At 33.7% G+C, this 23,704-nt stretch overlaps 1 protein-coding gene and 1 long non-coding RNA gene across 2 annotated transcripts; one reads left to right on the top strand and one right to left on the bottom strand.

Annotated features, from left to right (window-relative positions):
- The first annotated feature begins 6,820 nt into the window (after positions 1 to 6,820).
- Positions 6,821 to 9,558, top strand: LOC126889921 (uncharacterized). Its single transcript, XR_007700225.1, has 3 exons — positions 6,821 to 7,335; positions 7,394 to 7,588; positions 9,377 to 9,558. It is a non-coding gene; the product is annotated as an uncharacterized LOC126889921 (long non-coding RNA).
- Positions 9,559 to 12,994: 3,436 nt separating this feature from the next.
- LOC114328984 (heat shock 70 kDa protein cognate 4) lies at positions 12,995 to 23,704 on the bottom strand. The gene is made up of 5 exons (XM_028277987.2): positions 23,539 to 23,704; positions 22,061 to 22,265; positions 18,471 to 18,769; positions 14,098 to 14,916; positions 12,995 to 13,800 (listed from the first exon to the last, which is right to left on the bottom strand). The coding sequence occupies exons 2-5, from the start codon at positions 22,263 to 22,265 to the stop codon at positions 13,177 to 13,179; spliced, it is 1,947 nt and encodes a 648-aa protein (XP_028133788.1). The 5' UTR covers positions 23,539 to 23,704; the 3' UTR covers positions 12,995 to 13,176.

Below are 23,704 nucleotides of genomic sequence, written 5' to 3'. Positions count from 1 at the left end.
TTTGCTCTTATTTAGTTAGCGTTCGACTTTTGTATGGTAAACACGAAATACACTGTTCCATCCAATATCGTGATTTTCCTTGTAAAAAACCTAAAACCTATTAGATCCATTATTATTAGTAACATACATAAATTTGGTGAATATAATTTTGGGAAAAACATAATTTGCAATAATTTTTGAGTTGAGTATTTGAGATATTTGTACTTTTATTAAATTAGTTCTTCCATCACAATAACGGATTGAGAAATAATTTAAAGACTGGTAAAACCCTTAAACAACAAAATGTTGCAAAAAGAACAGACTTGTATAATATAAGTATTTGTCTTTGCCAACAAAAACCTCGTGGTACATAAATAGGGTGTTTCAAAAAAAGGTAATACTCTCTCTAGTATAGTGATTCAGTCAATTTGTACTCTACTAGCTCCCTAGTGGGAAAGTTTTGGGGTAGTTCTGATTTCTTTAATTATACATGGATTTTGGGCTGCTGAATCCGAATATGAGGTTTGCGGACAAAATTTCTTGCCGGAACATTGAAAAAATCGCGAGAAAATCGAAAAATTTCAGCTTTTTTCCGCTTTTTTGCTCAAATCTCGAAAACTATTAACTCTTAATGTTGTTCTGAAGCTATTTCCTTGTGGCATTTTTATAATTAAGTATTTTCTATGCGAAATAAGCCACAATTTTACTAAAAAATGAATTTATTAACGTTTCGAAGCCCAAATCGGGTTCAAACAAATGGGCTTCGAAACGTTAATAAATTCATTTTTTAGTAAAATTGTGGCTTATTTCCCATGGAAAATACTTAATTATTAACTTTTAGTAAATGGTATGTTAACAGAAATTAAAGTACCTACTTAAAATTATCTACAAATATCACTATTTACTTTTTTTTCAGACGAACCGTTCGGTCTAAAGTGTGAGTTGAAAATTGCCAATTTTTAACGGTCTCGGCAAAACCCACTTTTTATATTGCAAAAATTTAGTTTTATTAGAATGTTTGTATTAGAAAAGGACCTTAGGCCCGGCGTAAATTGAATCTAAGCGAGACACAACCTGCGCCGGCGGCACGGGTGACCCGTGCATTTATTTTTCTAGTGCACCGCATATTGAACCCAACTTGACCCAACCGTTGGCTGTGCCTGTGACAAATAGAGACGGGCAAAATCAGTGCGGACGTGTAACGGTTACTTTTGATACCGATTCTCAGTGGTACTGAGTACAAATACTGATTACAAAATACTGATGTATCTGATCCTTGTACTGAATTGAGTAGGCAACTTTAAATCGATATTTCCGTACTTGTAACTCGTAACGTTTTAAAGATATCTTACACGTCCCTAGTAGTCGTAGCGGTATAATTTTCGAAAACATCTAATTTGTTCATAAGCGGGTGCATACAAAAATATCTTACACTGAGTATTTTATTTCTGCACATAATACCTAAATATTTAAAATAATCTCAGTTATTTAATTATCCCTCCGCTACTGATCGGTCATAAAAAATAACACTATCTGCATATTTCGTTTTTAATTTTTAAGCATAAACAAAAATGTAATATGCCGACAAGTTGAATTTGAGGGTAATAAGTATGATATTTTTATCTATCACGGTTTTAAGTAACATGAATCATTTTTCACCTTATTTCTCTAATAACGTGTTATTGTAAAGGCATAACTTTCATTATTAATTTCGTATCGCCGCGTATTTAGTCTACCAAAAGTTATCAAAATTTAATGACAAAGACAAAGCAGTTTTCACTCGGGGTTTTGACTATGCTAATATTTTTATTTATCACAATAAATTGTACTTAGGTACCATCCGTATTCATTTCAGATACGTCCATCACGCAAACAAAAACAAGTAAAGATATACAACTGGCAGTGAATCACGAGTTCCACGACCATAGAAAACTGTACGCCGATGACAAACGTTCCCAAGCGAGACCTGCGAACGCATGCACTGATCGTAGCATGGGTTCAATTTGCGGTCTCTCGTTTATAAGCGTGCTTCACAAAACTGTCCACGCAGTTCGCCGGTGCAGGTTATGTCTCGCTTAGGTTCAATTTGCGCCGGGCCTTAGTCAACAGTTCAAGTCGTTTGAACGTGCCTATTAGATAAAAGCGGATTTATGTTATTAAATATAATGAAAATAACATGTTATGGTTTTTTTTAAATACAGGCATTTTTTTATGGTGTTCAAAAAATGCATAATTTACAATTTGTTGTTTTTGGGGATAGGTACCTAGTTGTGAAAACTTTAAGTTTTGACAGTGTATATTTATTTAAACTGTAGCACTTAAGTAAATATTTTCCTGATATCCCTTTTGTTGTACATATTTATATTTTCAATAAAGCGTTCAGTGCTCTCGATTTTTGAATTTTATTCCTTCTAATATTGACTTGTCCCTGCCTTTGTTCCAACCTCTCAAAAGCAAAGGTTTTGACTAAAAATGACTACCCGTTTTCATTTATAAACGAGGAATTCCACAATATAGAAGAAAGGAAACAAGAAAACAACACAAGCAATCCAGCTACACTCAAAAAGGGGACTCTAAGTTGACAACAATAACATGTTATGGTTTTTTTTTTGAATACAAGCATTATTATGGTGTTCAAAAAATGCAGAATTAGCAAATTTCGTCGGCCTCATATGAAAAGTGTCCAAGTCCCAAAATAAGCACAAATGACATTTTTGCGCCATCTGATTAATATTTATGGTATTGTACCCTCGGAGATCCGTGGAAAAAATTTACACCCAAAATAACAAAATTCAGTTTGGCAACACTGTGCGAATGTTGATAGTAATAGGTCTGGATCCCGCGTATGAAAAAAAAGTTGATTAATAGCAAGCCGAAAATTTGTTAATGGCTTACGGGTGTCTAGTAGGACAAACTTTGATATATGGGAACTCTGGAACAGGGGCAGTTTTAATTGTGGAACAGGTAAAAAATTTGGAACGGTCACACCACGAAAACGGCACATTTATTTTGTCCGACAGAACAGACTTAAACTCTTCGAACAGAGATTAAACTCTCATGCAAAAATCAGACTGCTATTTATCACCAAATGGGCGTTTTAATGAGTGGAACATGTAGAATATGTCAAATGACAGGAATTATGACAGGTGATAAATAGCAGTCTGATTTTTGCATGAGAGTTTAATCTCTGTTCGGAGAGTTTAAGTCTGTTCTGTCGGACAAAATAAATGTGCGGTTTTCGTGGTGTGACCGTTCCAAATTTTTAACCTGCTCCACAATTAAAACTGCCCCTGTTCCAGTGTTCCCATATATCAAAGTTTATCCGACTAGACACCCTTAAGCTATTAACAAATTTTCAGCTTGCTATTAATCAACTTTTTTTTCATACGCGGAATCCAGACCTATAACATATATCCTTTTTAAGATAAGCACAACTGTAATTTAGTCCAAACAAATTAATATATTTTTTTTGCCAACAAAAATGAGATTTTTCAACCAAATAATGTTTCAAATATGATGTGCAAAATAATTTTTAATTGGGTTCTGCTAATGGGCTTGTTTTTTTTGTCATTAAAGTAAAAAAAAACTAAATTTTACTCATTAAATCAATGTTGTCCGGTTATCGTCTTAATTATTTTAACTGTACTAATATCCGTTGAGTAATTCTGAATGATTAATAGGTCGTTAAAACATTTTATCTGTAGCGGCTTCTGGAATATCTTAAAAATATCGAATTTCATTGATAAAATGCGCATATTCCACCGATCTTCGCTTCGACAATACGCATGCATAGCAAGACAAAAAAGTTCAAAAAGTCAATAAATGTCCCTAGAACCACAAAAAAATTCTACCCAACTCCACGGCGTTGGGTGAATCACATGAAACTTGCCAAAGTCCATCATTATCATTGAGGTTAGATGTACTTTTGCTGTGTTATATCTTCAAGAGAAGTACCCAGGCAACGAAACGACGTTTTTATAACGTAGATAACACGTCATAAAAATGACCAATTGACATGTTTCTATAACGTAGTATTGACGTTGAAAATCACGTGTATTTGTCTCATCGATTTGACGTCATAATTGTGACGATTTTAAAACGTAATCGTATGTACGTTTTTTTCACGTCGGTAAAATCACGTCTTTAATACTTTCAAAAAGTGACCTCTTTCAGATGTTTCAAAATAGTATAAAAAATAGGTACATAACATGAAACCTATAGGCCTACATCCCATGTGTCGAAGATATAAGTGCTACCACTTGTTTAAGATCGATTGTGCGCTAGGCTAGAAGCAACATTGATTCTGCATGATTGTACCAGCCCTCACATTATAGAATTTTCACTAGTTATATATACCTACTTACTGTGTCAAAACTGAAACAACTAAAAATATGAAACAAAAATATAAAAAAAAAACAAAAAAATATGAAACTAATAAATAATTTATTAACAAATTATCCAGCATACTTAATATCTTAATTTGACGCTGTCTTAATATCTTCATTTAACGCTTAATTAAAAACAAGTAAACATAACCTCAAATAGTTTTAGTAGTAGTAGTCAAGAAGAATTACTGCATTAAACTAACTCACTGAGCAAAAACGCATAAAAATCTCTTAATTTATACATTTCTTTAACTAAATATATAAATGAAAAGTATTATTTCATCACACAAGACACAAACCGCGTAAATAATAAATGAGAAATTTCTTATGAACATTTAGCGTTACCTATACCTAAACGAAATTGTTTGGAGTCAATACAAACAAGCAAGTTCCTCCCAATTTTGTGACGTCAGACTTAGGCTGTCTGAAATTAAAACGTTTTTTAAACGTAATTTTAATGTCATTAATCTTACGTATTTAAAATCACCTTCAAAAGACGTATATATGACGTAATGTTCAAACACGTGTTATATTCAACCAAAAACTGACGTTTCCTCAACGTTATATGACGTCACTTGGTTGCCTGGGTATTATATAAGCTAACATATCTTTATGGAAATAGTGAAAACTTATTGAAGGTAAGTTCTATTTGATCATATTATTATAGTTTTTGTGTTAACTACATTTAAGTAGCATTATTATCCTTGAAACCCCACATTTGTTTTTCTTGTTGGACTTAAGCATTTTTCACAGCTTATTTTTGGCGACCTTTTTATAGCGTTACGCATATTTCTTCATGATTTTCGTTATTAAATGGGCATAAAAAAATTGTTTCCTTATTTCAAAAATGAAAGTTGTCTAACTCCATTTTTAAAGTACAGTAGACTCCCGTAAGTTCGGCCTCGGTTAGTTCGGTCTCCGCTTAGTCCGGCCGGCTCTCTGAGCATTAGTCACACACTTTGCACATCAAAAATCATTAGAAAAAAAAATTCAGAAAAAAATTACTGACTTTTTTTAAGTGTTAAGAAGCCAAACCACCAATGTACAATAATATTTTTTTAATTTTATTAGGCCTAGAGTTCTGTAAGTATTGTTTTATAGTATTTTTGTAACGGTCTATCTTTTCATATATTATGTTAAATATATGTCAGAGTATTCCTCTGTGTTGTCTTCTACTTAATGTACAAGTGTTTTGTTTTTACTAGATCCATACAAACAATAAATGGGCATTTTTTAGATAAGCATCGGTTAGTTCGGCCACTTTTAAGTTCGGCCTAGGGTCCGGTCCCGGGTGGCCGAACTTACGGGAGTCTACTGTAATAATATTTTAAAAAAAGATCTATCTTTATGAGAAGGCTGACGGACACTATTCTAAGTAACTGTGTCAAATAAGAGAAAGTTTTAAGTCAAAATCATTCTTTAAATCAGTTTTTTCGTCTCCTGTAAAATTTGTTAATTTGGACTCAAGCAGTTTTCATATTTCATGTTTTCATACAATTAAAGTCAGAAAACTGCAATATCTAGGACATGGTATGAGGGGCGAGCGTTATAACTTGTTACAATTAATAATACAAGGAAGAATACAGGGTAGAAGGAGTCGCGGAATAAGACGCATCTCCTGGTTAGACAATTTGAGAGCTTGGTTTAATTGCACTTCTGCTGATCTCTTTAGAGCAGCGGTATCGAAAGTGCGAATTGCCGTGATGGTTGCCAACCTTCTTAGAGGAGATGGCGCACATAAAGAAGAAGAAGAAGTTTTCATATGAGGCCGACGATTTGTTGTTTTTGGATATAGGTACCTACCTATTTGTGGAAACTTTAAGTTTTGACAGTGTATATTTATTTAAACTGTAGCACTTATAAGTAAATACTTTCCTGATATCCATTTTGTTGTACATATTTATATTTTCAAAGCGTTCAGTGCTCTCGCTTTTTGGATTTTATTCCTTCTAATAGGGACTTGTCCCTGCCTTTGTTCCAACCTGTCAAAAGCAAACGATTTGGAATTCACAAAGGAACTCCACAAGATAGAAGAAAGGAAACAACAAAACAGCACAAGCAATCCAGCTACACTCAAAAAAAGAGACTCAAGGTTGACAACAGTACGATATGTGTTCATTATCAGAAAAATTGAAAAGAATTGGAAACAAGTACATCACTCAAAACAACCAACACTCTGAGATATGTATCCTGACCAAAACCAAACCCAACAACACACAAGAAATAACCAAAAAACTGCATCTATAAAATACCCTGTGAATGCAACATTTTTTACGTGGGAGAAACAGCAAGACAACTAAGTATCAGGGTAAACGAGCATACGAAACACATCAAGAACAGAGACTTGAATCAGAAACAGAAAAATCATAGATATTACGCGGTTTTTACTGTAATTGTTAGGAATTACATCTTGTATTGTAGGTCTGTGTGTAGTATAACGTAAGCGTAATAGGTACAAGAATCTACAGGTCGAGCAAGTCTCGTAAATTTCACGATTGCGAGCCACGCTTCACGCAACCGTGTTTGCGTACTTGTGTTTCGAGTTGCGTGGTCGTGCGGAGTTATATTTACCAAATTTAAATATAATCGTTTCTACTGATTCATACGCTGTCAAAATTAAATCAATATGTCAATATGGCTACTGGGTGTAAAAGATAAATCTTATTCTATCTGTTCTTAATGAGTTTTAGATAATTTTAGTTGTATTTCTTTGTAATTTTGTGTTGTACAAAGATTAATTTAACATTTTCTCTGGAAGTATTAATTTAGAAAGATAATATGCTTCATTGGTGTTGTGTTTTGAAGTGTGAAATGCAAAGTAATTGTGATAAAGTCAAGATAAAGTTCACTTTTAAACTGAACTAAATAAGGTATCTGAGAGACAACAATGGTTAAATGCAATACAATGTACAGGTTTTACTAGCGAAATGAAAATTTTCCTGTCCTGTCTGCTGTAATCATTTTATATCTGGTAAGTTACAATTACAACAGTAACGATTTTTGAAGATGTTAACATTTTAATCTTATAGGAAAACCAGCCGACTTAATCGATAATAACAATCTCCAGATTGGGTTCCTTCAATAAATATGGGCTATTAATACAATGAAATAAGTTCCAGAAAATCTAAAATGGAGTGGTATCAAAGGAGAATTAAAGGAAAAAATATTCATATTGAAATTATTTATAAGGCACTGGACTGTCTTAAATTCTACAATAATACTAGGTGGGTAAATGATTTTAGACATTTTTCATTAAGAGTAGATTAAGATTAAGTAGATTTTCATTCAGTAGATTTAAGACTTGTTTACATGGGTAGAGTAATGATGCAAGTACTTGATAGAGTAGAGTAACTCTACCTGTAAAAATGCTCAGCACAGTAGAATAGCTGGTAGAGTGTATAGTTGGAGTTAAAGTAGAGTGACTAGCAACCTATGGCAAAGTAACTACTCTATGACCACCACTACTGCCAAAATGTCTACTCGGCTGCACACTCTACCCATGGAACACGCTCAATTATGGCAGAATAGAGTAGGTAGGAGAGTACATGGGGGCGCTGTCATTCTGGCTGGAATTGTGTTTTGTGTAAATAGTGAAAATGAAGTTCACCGAAGATGAAACTTTAAAACTTGTAGAGCTATAATACGGCGAATACCAGTGTTTATGGAATTTAGGTAGTGTATACTACAGAAATAAAAGTTTGCAGCAAGCTGCGGAGGATGAAATCGTCGAAAGAATGGCAAAGGGGGCTTTGGAGTAAACGAGCTTAAGCAAAAAATTAAGAATTTAAGGTGCACTTATAATCAAGAGTGTTTAAAAATACAAAAATCGGTTTCACTATACTAGCATCAGTACTATACTTGTACTCTCGTCATGTGAATGGTATCAAGCCATTTTTGGTAGAGTACTACTGCTACTCTACTCTCCTCAAAACTCTACCCATGTAAACAAGTCTTTAGAAACAGTGGAAAATGAGGTAGCTAGTAGAGTAGTAGTAGAGTAAAATATACTGGTTTAGCAAATTACAATGTTTTAAGGTAATACAGTAGCGATAAACAGGTAGCCAAACCGTGTTCCAAGATTGTCACTGTAATTTTGAATATTTTTTCGAGGCATTTGGCACACGTATTCGTAAAATAATAAAGAATGGCGGTACAGAGCCCAATTTGAAAAATATATTAATATGTGGAAATTACTCTGTAATTATACAATATTTAAAAAACGAGCCTGTACCGCCATTAAGAAGAACAAAAAAATACACTTTCTTCAAATAAACTTTTTTATCCGATGCCTAGATTTTGTGTAATTTTGGAACTACTAATGAAATAAAAAATTTTAGTAGTTCCAAAATAACACAAAATCGGATAAAAAAGTTGTATTTGAAGAAAGTGTATTTTTTTGTTCTTCTTAATGGCGCTACAAGCTCGTTTTTTTTATATTGTATTTAATTACAGAGTAATTTCCACATATTAATATATTTTTCAAATTGGGCTCTGTACCGCCACTCTTTATTATATTACGAATATGTGTGCCAAATATCTCGAAAAAATATTCAAAATTACAGCCGCAATCTTGGAACACATTTTCGCTACCTGTTGATCGATACTGTTTCCTCTTAAGATAGTTTTAATAGTTATTTATGATGATAAGTATTAAAAGTACAATTTTAAGACGCGCATGTGAAAGTTAACTTGAAAAAATACTTTTATTAATGTTTTGACTTCCACATCAGATGTCACTGTCAAAATACAAAATATTCATTATTATTAGGTTTGTTCTAGCAAACAGTCAAACTAGTCAAAAACCATCGGCAAACAGTTGGTCAGTAAAAGAACATAATACAGTCACCAGTGCGATCCCCTCTACTCGTGCTGGTCCACTATTCGCTGATGGTTTTAAACTGATGCTAGAACAAACCTATTATTATTATGCATATCATTATCTGTAAATAATATTTCTTCTGATTGTTAATTGTAAAGGATAGAAAAATTACCATTTATTTTATATTTTTTAGAATCAGCTGAGAGAAGTGGTCTACAAAAAACCAGGAAGGAAACGGAATATGTGGCTACGAAAGGCAAAAGAAAGGTTTACAAAGCAAATGTGACACATTTTTTTGAAATATGTAGGAATATCAGTAAATTGCATTAAAAAAATGTATGAAAAGATTTTGTTCAATAAAAATGTTTATATTTATCAAGGATGTATTATTTGGTATTGCCACATATCGTCAGTGATGTAATAATACATCCTATCTGTTTTTTCATGAGTTTTGTAAGAGAGACTAAAAACTTGTCTTAGGGTCACCTCCTGTTTTCATATATTTTTTGACTTGTTTTGTAGTAAATTAAACTATCTATGAACTACAAAACAAGTCAAAACTTACATATGAACACAGGAGGTGACCTTAAAACATGTTTTTCCATCTCTCATACAAAACTCATGAAAAAACAGATAGGAGGTATTGTCACATCAGCAAGGATGTACAGTGATGAGTGCCCTAATAACCGGCAAAATATGGGCAACATATTTAGTTGTGAGATAAAAAGAAATGAAACTAGTCGAGCTGGGAAATTTAGCGAAATTAACCTTTAAATTTACTAAATTTCCCAGCTCGACTAGTTTCATGTCTTTTTATCTCACTACTTAATACATCTTTTGTGCTATTTTGCCGGTTATTAGAGCGCTCATCACTGTATTTCTGGTATATCCAGGGAATGTCTACAAAATATATTTTGAATGTCCAGAGAACATTCGTGGACATTCATGGAATGTTCCAATAAGACATTCAGGTAATGTTTAAAATGCTGACACAGGATTTTCCTGGGATGTTCAGGGAACATGTCTTCGGGATATTCCAGGAATTTTTCAATGTCTGTGTACCTTCTATGGAATATTTTGGTGTTATTACCGCCTCACTCCACTTGCGATTTGTAATCAGGAAGATTGAACACATTGTTTCAAATACAAGTCAATCCATTTGTGACTAAATAATCATGGATTGACTTCTATTTGAAAGAATGTGTTCAATCTTCACAACTACAAATCGCAAGTGGAGTCCGGCGCTTAGGGCTACTTCCTCTTCAGTATTATACTACAGAAATCAGGAACTTTCCTTCTAAATATATGTATGCATCTTGGCCACCAAACATATTCTTCCAAACATTTTTTTAAGGGGTTACATAGGTCTTGTGGGTAAAAAAAGTGACTTTTTAAAAAAAATATATCTCGAAAACTAAAATTTATTTTTATTTATAATTGGAACATGTAAAAGTATAGTACTTAAGGTAGTCTCAAAAAAAGTTTCAGCCAAAAATATTCATTTTTGTAGAGTTTAAGTTTTTTTGCGTTGGCAGCATAACTAAGTCCAGTCTCATCTGAAATCAAAAAGTGTCTTTTAGTTTATACCTCTGGCTAGAATATGAACGAAGGAATTAAAAAAATGAAATTTGAAGATTTTACATAATAAGCTTAAACACATTTTTGACCTCAATTTTTCTCATTTTTTAGTTTTTTTTATAAAACTTCCCCACACTACTTGGTCTACATTAGGAAACTTGAACAAGTCCAAAATAGTTTCTTCCGTTACATTGCTTTTAAGCTTCATACCTATCAAGATTACGCTGTATGGCAGCATCAACTGCAGGTCCCTTCTCTTGCAAGCAGGAGAAAACAAAGGGACCTTTTGCTATTATTCAAGATCTTAAATGGTATATGCAGTTGTTCTCAACTACTTAATAAGATCGCACTGTTTGTACCACCTCGCACCACTAGACAAGTGCGAACATTTTATGTACCATTCCACAGGTTTAATTATTCACTTTTTTCGTTCGTACCCAGAGTCTTGAATTTAGCAAACTCCCTTTACAATTTACAACTGTTCGACAACTCCATCAGTCGTTTTAAAAGAAATTTACATGGGATCAATATTTGAGTGAAGCGTCTGTAATTTGTTAACTTGGTTTTATGATATTATTTCATAGTACATATTTACTTCTAATATTATATTTCTGTATGTCTGTTTTTTATATTATATTATGTTATTGTTTTTTTCTGTACACTATGTATTTTTGTAGAATTGGGCTTGCCGGTAAAATAAAATAAATAAAATAAAATGACCTCATCTAATAAAAAATCCTTTGTTCATTCACTAGCCAGAGGTATAAACTACAAGAAACTTTGATTTCAGATGAGACTGGACTTGTTATGCTGCTCACAGCAAAAAAGGGCTGTTGTCGAAAAATTGCAGTCAACTTTACAAAAATGAATATTTTTGGCTAAAATTTTTTTGAGAGTACTATACTTTTACATGTTTCAATTATAAATAAAAATAATTTTTAGTTTCCAAGATATAATTTTTTTAAAAGTCACTTTTTTTACCTGCAAGACAACAACTTAACAAATTGTTGATTTCAAATTGTAACAGTTGTTTTGCAAAGTATGCTGCCCTCTTGTATTTTCTGTGTTATCTTCAAAAAACACAAAACAAAAAAAATAAAACAAAAGTTTAACCACCTTCACACTCACACCACAGAATCAAGCAATCAAGTTACACAAATTTTCAAACACCTCACCTGACAGCGTCTCAAGTACGATTGCGCGAATTGGTAAATATAACTCCGCACGACCACGCAACTCGAAACACAAGTACGCAAACACGGTTGCGTGAAGCGTGGCTCGCAATCGTGAAATTTACGAGACTTGCTCGACCTGTAGATTCTTGTGAATCACAAATGATTCGCGCGGCGATAAACGTGTATACAGATTTCAGTCCTCTACAAATAGTTTCTCATGTCTTTTCATGTAAAATAATTGGGAAGCAGGAATTCAACAGTTTAAAATTGCCCATTGTTTCCTATGGCCCGTTTGACTATTCAACACCCGGTATATTTGTGTGTGTATATGTGCGAGTATGTATACATATCATATACATACTCAAATATCGATACACTTTTGGCAAAGTAACGTAAGTGACATTTTTGGCGAAAATCATGTTTTTCCATTAAACTAACACTATTATTGTTTAGAAGGTACTGCCAAAGTGTAGTAAGCTTAGAGTTACTTTAAACATAATATATGTATAGGCTTACTACACTTTGGTAGTGCCTTCTGAACAATAATAGCATTAGTTTAATGGAAAAACGTGATTTTCAAAAATGTCACTTAAGTTACTTTGCCAAAACTGTATCGATATATTAAAATACATGAAAATCAGATTATACAGATAAAGAAAAAAACAAATAATAAATAGAAAAAACCTTTTACGCATGCGTAAAAAGTGCCCCGTAGCCGATTTTAATTTTGACGTATGTTTGATCTACAAGGGATACTGCAAGCATAAAAGCAAAAAAATAGGGTGTTCGACCAACTTTCATTTAGATTTTCTCTTGAACACTGTGACCTATCTATTCCTTGTCGTTCTATAACTACAGAGCTTTTTTGTTTTCAACCCCTCCAGGATATCACCCCCAGGATAAAAGGGTAAGTTGGCACCATGCCACCTTTGTTCCTAGAGATATTTTCTAACCTCACCAATTTTCATGCAAATCAGAGGTTCAACGAAATTGGAGGTAATAGCTCGTATCCGCCTTCAGTGACTGCACTATCTTCCGTTTGAAATAAAACACAAAAATTCGGATTTGACTTTTTATTTTATTCATGAACGAACATAATTATTGCAGTAATTTTTGAACTGTTACCAAAAACGTTGTCTAACAATTGAAAAATTGTGTAAAAAAAGTAATTTTAAAAAGCTTTGTCTGCAAGTAATACTGCACAACGGTTAACAAAAGTTTAAAAAATGGAATGAATAGTTTAATCGACTTCTTCAATGGTTGGTCCAGCACCTCCAGCGGCGCCTGCAGCTCCTGGAGCTGCTCCACCTGGGAAACCACCGGGCATGCCACCTGGAGCTCCACCGGCACCTTGGTACAACTTGGTGATGATGGGGTTGCAGATGTTTTCGAGCTCCTTTTGTTTGTGTTCATATTCTTCCTTGTCGGCTAATTGGTTAGCATCCAACCAAGCAATAACCTCGTTGCATTTCTCCATGACGGTAGTTTTGTCACTTTCGCTGATCTTGTCCTTGATTTTGTCATCTTCCATGGTGCTCTTGATGTTGAAACAGTATGATTCGAGGACGTTCTTGGCAGAGATGGTAGCCTTTTGCTTATCATCTTCGTTACGGTATTTTTCTGCATCGTTGACCATTCTTTCAATGTCTTCTTTGCTGAGACGACCTTTATCATTGGTGATGGTGATCTTGTTTTCTTTGTTGGTGGATTTTTCAATAGCTGTGACGTTCAAGATACCGTTGGCATCAATGTCGAAGGTTACTTCAATCTGAGGGACACCACGGGGCGCAGGAGGAATGCCGGTAAGTTCGAATTTTCCCAAGAGGTTGTTGTCCTTGGTCATGGCACGTTCACCTTCATATACCTGGAAAAAAGTAAAAAAGGAGTTATAACTTGCTCAACAAGTGGATTAATAGGCGAGAACTTTGCATTTTGCATTAGTTTATTTCAGAGTATGTAATTTTTTTGCGTTGGAATTGGAACATAATTTATTCATCATGTTTGTATCAATGCGAGCTGAGTGGATCATCATGTTAAACCAATGCTTACAATTTTTTATAATAAACCCCTTCACTACCAGGTAGCCAAAGATGGATACAGTAATGGATCCACCATTGGATACCTGGAGCTAAGGAGTTAATGATTTGGTTGTATTACTAACCTGAATAAGTACTCCGGGTTGGTTGTCAGAGTAAGTAGTGAAGGTCTGGGTTTGCTTGGTGGGAATGGTAGTGTTACGTTTGATGAGGGCAGTCATAACACCTCCGGCAGTTTCAATACCCAATGAAAGTGGAGTGACATCGAGCAAGAGCAAGTCCTGTACTTCCTCAGACTTATCTCCGTGCAAGATGGCGGCTTGGACGGCTGCACCATAAGCAACAGCTTCATCGGGGTTGATCGACTTGTTCAATTCTTTACCATTGAAGAAATCTTGCAACAGTTTTTGTACCTTTGGAATACGGGTAGATCCACCAACCAACACAATATCGTGAACTTGAGATTTGTCCATCTTGGCATCCCTGATGGCCTTTTCTACAGGTTCCATGGTAGATCTGAACAAATCAGCGTTCAGTTCTTCAAATCTAGCCCTGGTGATTGAGGTGTAGAAGTCAATACCCTCAAATAGAGAATCGATTTCAATGCTGGCTTGGGTTGATGAGGAAAGGGTACGCTTAGCTCTTTCACAGCTTGTTCTCAAACGACGGAGGGCACGTTTGTTTGTGGTAAGGTCCTTCTTGTATTTCCTCTTGAATTCTCCAACAAAGTGATTGACCATTCTGTTGTCGAAGTCTTCACCTCCCAAGTGAGTGTCTCCAGCAGTTGATTTGACTTCAAAGATACCATCTTCAATTGTTAAGATTGATACATCAAAAGTACCACCACCCAGATCGAAAATGAGGACGTTTCTTTCACCTTGGCCCTTTTTGTCTAAACCATAGGCGATGGCAGCAGCAGTGGGTTCGTTAATAATACGTAATACCTGTAAAAAATAGAATTTTTGTTAATTTGGTACAAAAATTGTTTAAATCAGGGTTAATGCTTTCAAACAGAATGATAAACCTGTAGAATTGGCACGTATTTTGGTTCAGAATGCAAAAAAATTTATTTGTAGTTAAATTAGTACATAAATAATAAAAATTTACAATGAACAATTGGAGTACTAACTAATAATTGAATAAAATATGTGATCAATGGCATTTCTGGTATATAATTGCTGCTTGAACATCAGAAGAATATCAGGTGCTGTTAAAACCAAATGACCAGGGCAATTACCTTGAAAATGTGAATTTATTATATTATTTCACTGACTGAGCATAATCATAAAAACTAAGACTTAAAAGAAAAGTATAAACAGAAAGCAGAAGATCATCTGATGAAATCAGGTATTATGAGGAATTTATTAACAAAACTACATTTAGATAGTTAGATGTGATAAGTCTGCATTGAAAATTGAGTTGGGATTGTTATTTCTAAACTTTGTGGTGTCCACAGTGTGAAAAGATCCAACAACTAAAAAAACAACAGAACCTAATCAATAGAAATATTTACAAACGAAAAAGATGGCGGGTGTAGCAGTTGACACTTCACCTGCTCCCAATGAAAATGTAAATTATACATGTAAACATTGCTCCAAAAAAGTTAAAAGTAAAGTGACGTGCATAAAATGCAGTGAAATATTCACCCAGCATGTTTAAAACATGTTAGTGAACTAAAAAAACATACTGTAAACATGAACCATCTCAACAAGTTGCTTAGATTGACATAAATGAAGGCTCCTACCTTATAGAAGAAATCAAACTCTTGAAACAAATAATAACAGACAAAGACACTATAAAATCTGATAAATGCCAGGTAATCCTTTTACTCAAAGAGAAAATAAGGTCATTAGAAAATAAAATTTCATCATTTAATAAAAATCTACCAAGACCATATCAAAATAGCAACCAACCAAAAAACTTGCTTCCAATAGATAAGGTAAGTGATACAAAAACCTTATCTGTAACAAAAAACCAAATCAACAAAAATAAACATCAAGGCAATTTGTCATCACCAACACATATGGGAACTAATAATTTACAGGGTGATCCAATAATAAAGGTTAACCAGGTAGCAGCTGAAATCATGAGAGTACAAAGTGAACAAAAATTAAATGAAGTAATCAACTTAACCAATGACATTCTGGCAGGAATGAAACCTTCAACATCAAAAATAAATGAAGCTAATCATCACCCGTCAGAAGCAGAAGGTTTTACCTTAGTAAAAAGGAAAACTAGAAAAACCCGTAACTATAATATAGGCAGTGGAGATGGGGATGAAAATTTCCAGGGTATAGATAAAACTGAGAAGAAACTGGCTTTTCTTGTCACAAGTCCCTGATACTGTAACAGAAGACAATATAAAGGCCTATACAGTAGAACCTCGATTATCCATCAGGGCACCGGACCAAGGGTATGACGGATAATCGAAAAGACGGTTAACAGAACATAAAAATAAATTAAAAATTCATGGTACAACTCTCAAATTTCATTTGTATGTTTTGTTTGACAATATAAGAGGGATTTGTGTTCATACAATCGTATTTAAAATATTCTGAAATCTTCGTTTGTTTTACTGTTGCTACACATTTTGCGACGGCTGAATTTCTTAATCGGCATAAGATCATGCAGTCTACTTTATTGGCTTCTTCTTGTCGAGAATTCTCTAACTCGATGAATTATTGCATGCAGCTTCTCTAGATTATTTACGCAAATCTTTGTCAGTTACAATAAGTTCATCAACATATCTACAGACAAATTCCAAGTCTGTGTCAGCTTCTGAATCTGTTTGGTCCGCCATTGTTGCCATTTCAACAATTTCTTTATCCGCCAGCAATGGGTAGCCGTTTGTGTCCTCATCACAAATCAAATTAACTTTTTTTTTTATTTTTTTACATTAAAATTTTTGCTTATGTAGTCAATCCAATGTCTGAATGTGCTCTGACGGTTAACAGAGGTGACGGTTAATGGAGAGACGGATAATCGAGGTTCCACTGTATTACGAAACAATCAGGCGAACAAAATACTTATGTAAAGAAATTTCCAACATACTTTGTCCGATCCAATAACCAAGCCTTCATGATAGGAGTTGATCCCTCTCTACAAGAAAAAGTTTACAAAAAAAATTTCTGGCCAAAAAACGTATATTTTAGTCGATTCAACTTCAGGCAAGGTCAACAGTTCCTGGAACATCCTCAACCTCAACCAAGGGGAAACGAATTCATTGGCTGGAACAATAGCTAGCAATCGATTCCGATATTTTTATACTTTTAGCAATATTTTATCAGTCTCGTAATCTTGTTCTCTACTAAATGTTTGTTACCATTAATGTTTTTAATAAGATAACTTTAGTTTACTTTAGTGTATTATCCTTTTCATGGGCATTTTTCAGTGAGTAACAAATGATAGGAAAAAGGGTAAGTCCGTGATAATATACATTTTAGTGACATGACATTTTAGTTAAATCTGACAGTTGTTACATTTTATTTTCAATTTGGAATAAAAACAAATCAAATGTGTTTCTTGCATTTATAAAATGGTATTTTCTTTGATTTGTACAGTCTTATAAATTATACAGATTATATTTGTAATATTATCTTTCGACAACTAGAATAACTAGAATAAATATTGTAAATGTCTGTAATCACGGAGGTGCCTTTTTTTTCTGTCACATACAATTTAATGCATTAGAAAGAAATCGAAAAACTGTGACGCACTGAAAGATGATCATGAGAAAAAGAATAGTATTTTTTAATAATCTACTTATTGTACTATAAGTATACCATGTTTGTGACTTGTCTTATGTCATGTAAATGATACAAAAAGATCAATAAATTTATCTATCTATCTAAGCTACTAAGTAAAACAAACATTTTCGTACCTTTCTAACAAGCACACAAAAAAAAAATGTTTATGAAGGTCTTTGTTCAGAATTTTCTAAATCAGAACATTTTTAACTAAGATGCCAAAATCAACCATTTATTGAAGTTCTAGGAAGAGGATATAGAAAAAAGAATAAATCGTCGTCGTCACAGCAAAACTCAGCAAGTCCACTTTAGTAAAAATTGAGTTACATGTTTTGATCGATTCACAATATCAATTTTCATAGTCTGGCAGAAATAACGAAGTCCTAGAAAGTACATAGAGATGTTTGGCTAGGTCACTGAATAGGCAAAAGTTCAAAATTTTCATTTTGTTGTCAGGGAGAGTCACTAAATGTTCGTTTTCTCAGATCTATTATTTTGGACTTAGTGACGACGACGAAATATGAATTATACGCCACTGTTCAATATTACTAATTCTTTTGTTTGTGACATTGTTGCTTTTTTTTAATCTTGATAATTAAGACTGAATTTGTCAATAAATCTATCATTCTGTATATTTTTCAGATAATAAGCTAATCATAGTAAAGTTCATAAACTCTAGTCTGGCTTGCTCATTTCGATATCATCATATAAAATCTACAAAAAGTGAACAGTACGAAAACGAATATATTTACCTGGAGTCCAGCAATGGTTCCAGCATCTTTGGTAGCTTGACGTTGTGAGTCATTGAAATATGCAGGTACTGTGATGACAGCGTTGGTGACATTCTTTCCTAAGTATGCTTCTGCTGTTTCCTTCATTTTTGTAAGGACCATGGAACTGACTTCTTCTGGGTAGAAGGATTTGTCTTCGCCCTTGTATGCAACTTTAATCTTTGGTTTACCTGCATCATTTACTACTTCAAATGGCCAATGTTTCATGTCAGACTGTACAGCACTGTCATCAAAGCGACGCCCAATAAGACGTTTGGCATCTACACAGATAAAAACATGAATTAGACTCTTACTTTGCATGTAACAACAATTTTTTGACTTGTTTTAACTTCAGATAATAAGCTAATCATGGTAAAGATCATAAACTCTAGTCTGGCAAGCTTATTGTGATATCATCATGTAAATAAACAAATAAGAAGAGGGGCAGTCAGTAGCGTAACTAGTCTGACTGCACCCCAATGCAAGTATTCCCTGTGCGCCTTTATTTGTACTCATTTTTCACAATATCAGTTTTTTGCGCCCCCCTAAGGCCTGCGCCTCAATGCACTGCATTGGCGTTAGTTACGCCACTGGGGGCTGTTTACTTTCATATGTAACGAATCAAGGGAATATAATTTACTTATATGGGGGTTATTATAGAAGAGAAATGTCAGGAAGGGTAACTGAATGCCAGATTGGCATATGGAAATAAAAAAATCATAAAACCACTGATTAAGGGTTGATTTCTCATACCTGCGGTAATCTATGGTTCAGTTGAACCAGGTTCACCGGTGAACTTCGGTTTTGTTTGGAATACATTTCTCATTGCACGTTCATGTCAGTGCACATTCTACAGCTTTCGAGAAATGCCAATAGATGGCAAAAGGTAAAAAACTGTCGCTATTTTGAACTACCTTTTTTATGCTGTTTTTGAATAAAGTTAAAGTTAAGTATTTATAGTCAAAATAGTCATTTTAATAATTATAAATAAATGTTATAAAACAAAAATAATGATATCTTTTATCGTTAGGCTTAATATAATAAAATAGGATATATTTATATTATGACAGCATTTCATGTTAATACCACGCATGCATAATCCATGAAATCATCTGTACTGGGTTCAGAAATCTTTAAACAGCCGAATTTCAGCGTTCAAGCATCGTTCAAGTTTAAACTGCCATCTCTTGAACGTGAATTGAGAAAGACGATTTTGACTTTAAACTGACATTCACTAAAAGTTCAGATTAAACTGGAGTTAAACTCGATATGAGAAATTGGCTCTTAATCCAAATATGTATCAAGAACAAAGTTAAGAATATACAGGGTGGTGAATCAGAAAACAGGCCATAGGAAACTCAATGTAAAATTTTAAACTGTTGCATTCCTGCTTCCCTAATTATGTTACATCAAAAGTCGTGAGAAGTTATTTGTAGAGGATTGAAATCTGTATTAAAAACAGAAGTTAAAATTGTTCTACGATTTAAACATTCCAAAATTTTGAAAAATATAATGTATTTACCGCAGTAGGTATGTGTGGGCATGTTAGGACACACGTTACTATTTAACTGACGGTGAGCACACTATTGACTGAAGAAAATATCTTTATTATTAATACTTTCTCCTTAACTTGAGGGTATTTGATCAACTTTAATGTGTTTTAAAATAAAGAAATTGACAGTTCAAATTGTTATAATAAATTCATTGTCACTGAATGCAATCTTATTGAGACTGCAAGTTCGGCAAAGCGACACCTATTTCTACGCTCTGCAACTTTATTCGCACTTTTAATTATATTGGCCAATTATATTAGTCCTGGTTACTGGATAATTGTCAAGGCCAGAGTAAAAAAAAATAATTAGAAAAAATAGATTCAGGTTATGTTATTAAAACGTAAACAATTGTATGTAGTAAATAAAATTAGTTATTAAAACGCAGTACTGCAAGCAAAATACAATTAATTAAATTTACTTTTATATAATAATTGCATATTATATCAATATTGTGGAGCAACATATAATTTTTCTTCTTCAATGACAGGAGATATGAAATGTATGTCAATTTGACAATTTCAATTGACAATATGATTTATTTAAGAAAGTTGCAATATTTTTCGCTATTCACGCACAATCGTTTCTCAATTCCCTTCCAAGTACTTGCACACTGCGAATACACATTATTGCACTGTGTGTGGCGTAACTTTGGCGTATTTCTCTGAAAATTGTATTATATTTTTACAAAATTTTGAATAATTATTGTTCATAGAACAATATTAAGAGTTGTTTTCAATACAGATTTCGATTCTCTACAAATAGTTTGACTTTTGATGTAAAATAATTAGGGAAGCAGGAATTCAACAGTTTAGAATTTTACATTGAGTTTTCTATGGCCTGTGTTCCCATTCACCACCCGGTATAAAACAGTAGTAAAGCTCAGTGACATAGTAGGAAAGTATTGACAATGAAAAAAGTAAATATATAAAAATGGAAAGGAAACTGCTCAGAGCTATATATACAGACAAAAACACTATGGAATGAACAATGAACAATCAGAGAGCTAAGCCCATTTTACAGCTTGCAATATACCTGCAAGATGCAAGAAAGTTGTCAAAAGGCATGCGCAGATGTCATCTGATGATTATTTCCTGCAACTTCTTGCAAGTGCGCGATAATCGGTTTGGTGCCTTTTCTGTGTAAGTTTTCATGAACATGAAAGTCTAGGGGAATTTGTAGGAAGCTATTTTTTTGTCTAGGGAAATTTGGTTATTTCTAATAGCCTTGGCACTTCGAAATTTACTAAATAGTGTTGTAGTGAGGGAATTAATGGTTGGAAAGAGCAACAAATAGGGATGAATGGGGCAGAATAGTAAGTCAATTATTTACTATACAAGGAGCATGATTGAACAAGAAGCCATCCCACTTGATGCAAGTTTTGTTAGAAGTATTAATTGAAGGGTACAGGCAAAGGTGCTATGTCAATGTTTGCAGAAAATGACTTTCTGGTCCTCTCTGTTAGCTAGCAATCTCCACTACCATCCTATAAATCAATCTCTTAAACGTGTTCAGTCAGGAACAACAACATATACAGTCAGAAAAATGAAAGAATACCCATGAATGATCACAACAATCACATATTATTCAGATTATTAATAATCTATCTCTCTCGTTTGTTATTTATCGAAAAAAAAACAGCAAATACAAAATATATGATTGATGTGATTGTTCATGGGTATTCTTTCATTTTTCCGACTGTATTTTAATTTCTCTAGTCAGGCTAAGAATGTGGCAAGTACAAGCAGTCCCAGCGAAAAGTGCTATATCATGTTGTACACATAGGCTGATGCGATCGCTGTAATTCTAGCAAATTTAATAAATAAACGAGTTTTCATCAGTGCATAAATAATAAACAAACAGACTCTTAACCTTTAAAACCATTTTTCTCAAAACTTATTTTGAATAGCACCTTCTTTGCCTATACCCTTCAATTGTATTTTAGTCCTTGAAAGGACTGTTGAGCTTCGTAAAAACTAAATAAATAAACAAATATTAGATCATAAGAGGCTTCAAACTTACCAAAAATTGTGTTATTGGGGTTCATGGCTACCTGGTTCTTGGCAGCATCTCCGATGAGACGTTCTGTGTCTGTGAAGGCCACATATGATGGTGTGGTTCTGTTACCTTGGTCGTTGGCAATAATTTCAACTTTGCCATGTTGGAAAACTCCTACACAGGAGTATGTGGTTCCTAAATCAATACCTACAGCTGGGGCTTTAGCCATCTGAAAGAAACAATCAGTTATAGAAACAGTTTTTCCTCGGTGGCAATGATTTTAACACATTAAGCACCATGGCAATCTCTAGCGACTGATGTAGAAAGTTCCCCATACACCATGAAGGTCCCTAGGGACCGCCATGTATTGACAAAACTGATGACGAAATGTCTTAGCCCAGAGGGCATTTTTTGGGGGCTCGTCTGGGGCTAACGTGTTAAGGTTATAACACAGATGATATTGAGACCCATCTGCGACAATGGTATGTGGAGAATAAGGTTCAACTGTGAGTTGTACCAGTATTACAAAGAACCCTCTATTGCAAATTATGCAGAAATACAAAGATTGTGCTTGACAGATCACCTTATAAAAATTGGTAATGACAGAACACTTAGGGGAACTATAGTGGGGTGTCTGCCAGGGATAGATACTTGGATGCGGATGCTGGGGAATGAAATTATGTATGTTTCTTGTCATCGGTGATCTCTCTTCTTCTATGGCACTCAGTCAAAGCCTCCCCCAGCATTCGTCTCAAATTATCTGTCCCTGGCTGCTCTCCGCCCACAATCTCTTTGGTACTTGTTATTTGTTTCTAGAATCCCTTAAATATTGTTAATATTTATATGACTAACTCCATAGGATGTAATGCAAATAAAAAACAGTGAATAAATTGAAACAATGATTAACCCTGTAAAATAGTATCTACACACATCTATATTAGAACAAAGAAGATTACCATTATCAAAAATTACGTGTCCACGTATTAATATTGGAATTATGAAATCAAATCGACCAACCTTGAATTTACTTGATATTTTTTATTTGCTATCGTCATAGACGCAGACGCTTCTAGAAGATTCTACCCTGATCATAATTATTTATTGATATAACGTTAATTAATTAGGTATAGTGAAGAAATCTTTCGTCAATGATTATTCACGGAAGAGAAATAATACTATGGAATAGCAAATAAACGAAAAAAGTACTAACCATTTCTGGAAAGGCGTTTAAAATATAAGACCCCACCTATATTTGAAACGATAGCTAGTTTTCTAAACCCCGTATAATCAAGAATTGTAACTGAACTCATGAAATATAGTATTTAATAACAGAATAAATGCTTCAAAACGTGAACAGGAAGTAGAGAAAAAACGTGCTTTACTATTAAATGGCGATATTTTATCAGTTTTGTCAAATTTTGACGTGAATCTAATTACAGAAACAGATCAAAATAAAATAAATCAATATAGAATATTAAATATTATAAAAACAGCATATTTACCTTATAATTAATTATTTGCAGACAATTCTTAAATAAATACTTAAATTACGTGTGCACTACAGCAATGACTGCAATCAAATCGAACGAATCGAAGCGATGGCCAGCTTTATACGAGGTCAAAGAATATTCTGGAAATTCTAGAATCCACCAATGAGAAGGCAGATCT

This window comes from Diabrotica virgifera, chromosome 8 (genome assembly GCF_917563875.1).
Source record: "Diabrotica virgifera virgifera chromosome 8, PGI_DIABVI_V3a".
NCBI classification, from domain to species: Eukaryota; Metazoa; Arthropoda; class Insecta; order Coleoptera; family Chrysomelidae; genus Diabrotica; species Diabrotica virgifera.
This window is presented reverse-complemented; position numbering and strand designations above follow the sequence as displayed.

What these genes read in the sequence shown, in the direction of transcription:
- LOC114328984 (XM_028277987.2), bottom strand. Translation starts at nt 22,265, where the DNA reads ATGGCTAAAGCCCCAGCTGTAGGTATTGATTTAGGAACCACATACTCC. An exon ending in CCCCAATAACACAATTTTTG is followed by an intron (nt 18,770 to 22,060) that starts GTAAGTTTGAAG and finishes TTATCTGTGTAG; the next exon opens with ATGCCAAACGTCTTATTGGG. An exon ending in AACCCGGAGTACTTATTCAG is followed by an intron (nt 13,801 to 14,097) that starts GTTAGTAATACA and finishes ACTTTTTTCCAG; the next exon opens with GTATATGAAGGTGAACGTGC.